This window comes from Tupaia chinensis, unplaced genomic scaffold (assembly GCF_000334495.1).
Source record: "Tupaia chinensis unplaced genomic scaffold, TupChi_1.0 Scaffold000115_1, whole genome shotgun sequence".
NCBI lineage: Eukaryota > Metazoa > Chordata > Mammalia > Scandentia > Tupaiidae > Tupaia > Tupaia belangeri.
The window spans coordinates 2,823,316-2,827,752 of NW_006159579.1; the positions used below are offsets into that span (position 1 = coordinate 2,823,316).

Genomic DNA, 4,437 nt, shown 5'->3' on the forward strand with positions numbered 1-4,437 from the left:
GGGAAGTCCAGATTCCCCAGTGGTGAGGCAGAGGGACCTTTAAATGATGCCCAGTTAAGTCTGTGAGTAGGGGGATAGGGCTGGAGGAGCAGGGTGGGTGCTGGTGAATGAAGTGTGAATGATTTTAGAGGAAAGGAAGGCCCCAGTTTCCCTCCCATTTAGAGATCCATTTTGGAGACAACAAACTTGACGAAGGAATGCCAAAAAGAAAATCTCAATCTGACTCTGTTGCCAGGCCCCAATGGAGCAAATGGAGCTCAGGACTTATGGGCCTTTGGAAAGAACAGGAATGGGGTTAGAGGTAAGCCCTGTCAGCCCTACTCTCTGTCCAATTCTGCTCCAGTTTCCAGGAGGGGGGTGGGGATCAGGCCCTGGAAAATGAGTTTACAAATGAGGCAACTCATCTCCCCTCCCCAGGTCAGTAATTATTTGAGGGGTCACTAGGTCTCCTTCGAGTAAATAAGAAATTAGCCACACTTCTAGGCAGAGTTTTGCTTTATATCTCATCAATGTACATTTTAATCTAACAGTCTAACAGCCTCACATTCCTCACCCCTGCTCAAGCCCTCTCCCCCTCTTTCCCACCTCTGCCCAATCAGCAGCTTATCTGTCCCAAGGGCAGAAAATCACCACACACAACAGTAACTCAAGGAGGAGATGGCACTCATGTGCTTCCAAGAGGGATAGCACCAGCTCCCTCTGAATGGTAGGAAGAGATCGTGGACTGGGTCTCCTTGGAAAACACTGTCTCCTGGGTCTCAGTCCCATTCAGAGTCTGCCTCCCTGGGCCTGTCCCCCATGAGTCACAGCAGCAGGACAGAAATCCTCAGTCAGAGGGATTTGTAGCTAAAGGGAGAACCTTAGCCAAAGTCATAGAGTGAAAAGGCTGTTGGAATCTCCGCTCAGACAGGCTGTGTAGATGCTCAGACAGGCTGTGTAGATGCTGTCTAGCCAGCTACAGCTTCCTGATCCCTCTGTGATTCCAGGGATTGGAGGAGGGGCTCTTGGGGTGTGTCATCCAGGAAGACAGAGGGCCAGTGCTGCTACCTACAGCCACAGGACTCCACGACCATGTCCTCATACTGCTTGTACACCACATTGTTGGCAGAGTCAATGAAGAGGATGCTGATGGGACTCAGCCGAGTGGGGACGCAGCAAGTGGGGGGCGTGGACTCAGGATCCATGGAGTTCATCAAGGTCTGGATGACTGCATGGTTCGTGGGCTCCAGATGAGAGCGCAAAGGGAACTCACACAGCCCCTCACAGTGGAAGGCCTCATACTCAAGAGGCGCGATGATCCAGTCATCCCAGCCCATGTCCTTGAAGTTGACGTGCAGTGCTTTGCGACTGCAGCGGGCCTTAAGGTTCTTGCTGGGTCGCTTGCCTTGGCGAGTGGCCAGCGGAGCCCGCCGTTTTCGCCGCTGGCTGAACAGGTACTCATACACAGTCTTATCATCCTGGCCAGAGCGGGCTTTAATCTCATTAAAAAACAGGTCCCGTTTCTTGGTGCGGCCAAACACCAGGAACAAGGCCTTCTCATGGACCTGCCGTGCAGTCCGGTCAAAGCCTAGGCCACGGAGGTCCACCGCCCGGCCCCGTTCCCAGGCCTCCAGCTCCAGGCACAGCTGGGCCGAGTTCTTAAAGTTTCGAAAGAGCTTCCAGATGTCGAACACCTCCCAGCCAGATCCATCCAGGCCTGGCACAGAGCGCACATCCAGCAGGGCTGCCGGCTGCCGGCCGCTGGGGCAGCTGGACAGCTTCAGCTGGGCAGCCCGCCCGCTGCCAGGGGCCGCTGGCTTGGCTGTGTCCAAGGGCTTCTTCCGCAAGATCCGCAGCTCAGCCCCCAGCAGCCCGTCCTTCTCCAGGGCACTAATGTCAAACACGTACCTCTGCTTCCTGACCACAGGACCTCGGTCATCTAGAGAGAACACCCAGAAGTCATTCCTACAGCCTCACCAAGGGAGACAGTCACTTTGAGGCCTCAGGGGAAAGCCCCAGTGCTCTCCTCATGGAGAGCTTTCTTTAACCTCTTCCCCACTCTGATAGAGGCCAAGACTCAAATCACCAAGAGCCTTTTTCAAAACGTTGAGCTTCCTGCTCAGCCATCCAAGGGGTGTTTATCTGAGATATGACCGTGGATGACTTGAGTGAATCTGGGTATTTGTATCAATGATCTACATGAATTAGAGCTTCATCTTCTTCGACTACCTTCTCCTTATCTCTCTCCCATCCACTATCTAAAATACTATCAATACTTTTGAGATTGGACAGAGGGGGGATGTAAACATTAAAATTACCCATTTTTCCAAAGAAAGAACCTGAGGCTCAGAGAAGTTAGGTGCCTTGCTCAAGATCATCCTGCTAGGAAAAAACAACGTTAGAACTCTTGCCTAGAGATTTTATAACCAATCTTGAGCTGCTATGCAAAGGAGATCTTAGTGTTCTCGCTTTACAGCTGAGGCACAGAGATGGAGAGTGCTTGATGAGGGTCACTCAGAAAGTTAAGGATGAAGTTGGTCTCCAACCCAGTTTTCCTGGCTTCCCAGTCAAATTATTTTGTTCTGTACATGTCTTCCCCTGCTAGGTATGAGTGTATGACAGCCTGTGTGTGTGTATGTGTGTGTGTGTGTGTGTGTGTGTGCATATGACTGGGTTCGTGTGTGAATATGAAAGGTGATTATATATATATATATATGTATGTATGTGTGTATATATATATCACATGTTATGTGTATACATGATTGAGCTTGTATAAATAAAGAGCATGTATGTATATGATTCCATTCATATATATCCAAGGAGATGTGTGTGTATGATTCAGTATGTTCATATGAATATCATGGTATGTGTGTATGTGATGTGAGAGAGAGAGTGCACAATGCAAAGTAGTATCTCTAAATAGCATGTCCCCCTTCCTAAATACCAGCGTGCCATTGGGGAGCATTCAAACACTGCTCTAGAAGGTGACTAATTAGACCTTTAAACTACCCATCTCCCCCCTCCCCAAGCTCCCTTACTGCTGGGGCGGGGGCACAAGGACTCATTTTATGAGCCCCCAAGGGGTCACAGCTTTCCCCTGGCTGGGCAGGCAGCCAGGCCGCCTCCCCCACCTCAGCCAGACCTGCTGCCTCTGTGGCCCCACCCCTCCCCCTGCCCTGTCCTTCCCCTATAGATCAGCTCTAATGGGAACCTCTTCCACTCGCTGACCCCTCCCCCATCCTGCCGTCAAAGCCCCAGGACACAACTGGAGCATAGGAGCTGCAAGCAACCACAGAAATCAGCAGCCCACCTACCTCTGCCCACTCTGACACTACAGAGAAACTGAGTCCCTGAGAAGGGAAAGGTCTTGCTGAACTCTCACAGCAAGTCGAGAGAAAAAGCTGAGATCGTAACACTAGGTGCAGAGAGGGCAAAGTGAGGGGAATAGGTGTTCTACTAGGTTCATGATGAAAATGATGGGACCAGCAGTTGGCATAATGACTACATCGCTGGACTCCCATGAAGTCGACTGCGGTTCGAGTCCTGGACCCGGTGGCTTAAACTCACACCAGGCACATGTGCGTGCGTGTCCAAGATTCTGAGAGGAGAATAGAAGAGAAGGGATTGCCTCTGTCTCTCTCTTTCTGACGAGCCCTCGTGCCCTATAGCAAAAATCTCTCCAAAGAAAAAAAGACAATGATCTATGCTTAGAATAGGACATAAAGCTTCATATTTGAAGAGCTCTCGGAAATCACCCAGACCAGACCTAGGTCTGCAGCCTCTGCATGGATCTATCTACACATCAATTCATGACTCCAAGCTGCCCCATTTACTATCTTCACTTTTCCTGTCTCCTCTGCCCCTGGCCTGAGGATAAAGTTGCAGAACCATGGGCACTTAAAGATCCATTTGTCTCTCTATCACCTGAGAAAACCTGCAAATGCCTGGCTCCTGGGAAGTCTGGCCATCCCGCATGGGTACAGAGCATGGCTCAGTAACCAAAAGTCTGGGAGTCTGGTCTCCAACTCTGCCACCAACTGGCAGATCTTGTCTCCTCTTTAGGCTTTAGTGCCAGCTCAACACCTTGCAGGAATTGGACTCGGTGATTCCTAGGTGCCCTCCAGCGCTGACATGCCAGCAGCCTGACACCCACCCCAGGCCAGTGCACACTGTCTCCCACCAGCGCAGTGTCAAGGCTCTGAAAGCCCCTCCATGCATGCAGATGCCCCTCCCTCTGAGCCATGCCCCTGCCACCCCACCCTCTCACCTTGCCCTTTGTCAATAAAGCTGGTGATGGTGTTGGCCAGGCCAGCTTCCAACTTCACGCTGCTGTTGCCTCCCTTTCTGTCAGCATCGGACAGCGTCCTGTACAGCGAGAGCATGTACTCGTGGGGTGTGATGGGGGGCGGGCGGAACGGCTCCTTGGACTCTCGAGAGGGCCCAGGCTCCCTGGCCTTC

General features: G+C 51.6%; 1 protein-coding gene across 1 annotated transcript in view; it reads right to left on the bottom strand.

Moving 5' to 3' along the window:
• Positions 1-498: 498 nt before the first annotated feature.
• GDF5 (growth differentiation factor 5) overlaps positions 499-4,437 on the bottom strand; it is a 5,769-nt gene continuing 1,830 nt past the window's right edge. The window contains exons 2-3 of the mRNA XM_014586112.2: positions 4,247-4,437; positions 499-1,918 (exon numbers count right to left, since the gene is read on the bottom strand). The exon at positions 4,247-4,437 is cut by the window's right edge and continues 3 nt beyond it. Coding sequence (XP_014441598.1) covers positions 1,044-1,918; positions 4,247-4,437 — 1,066 coding nt within the window. The 3' untranslated portion in view covers positions 499-1,043. The remainder of the gene's footprint in view (positions 1,919-4,246) is intronic.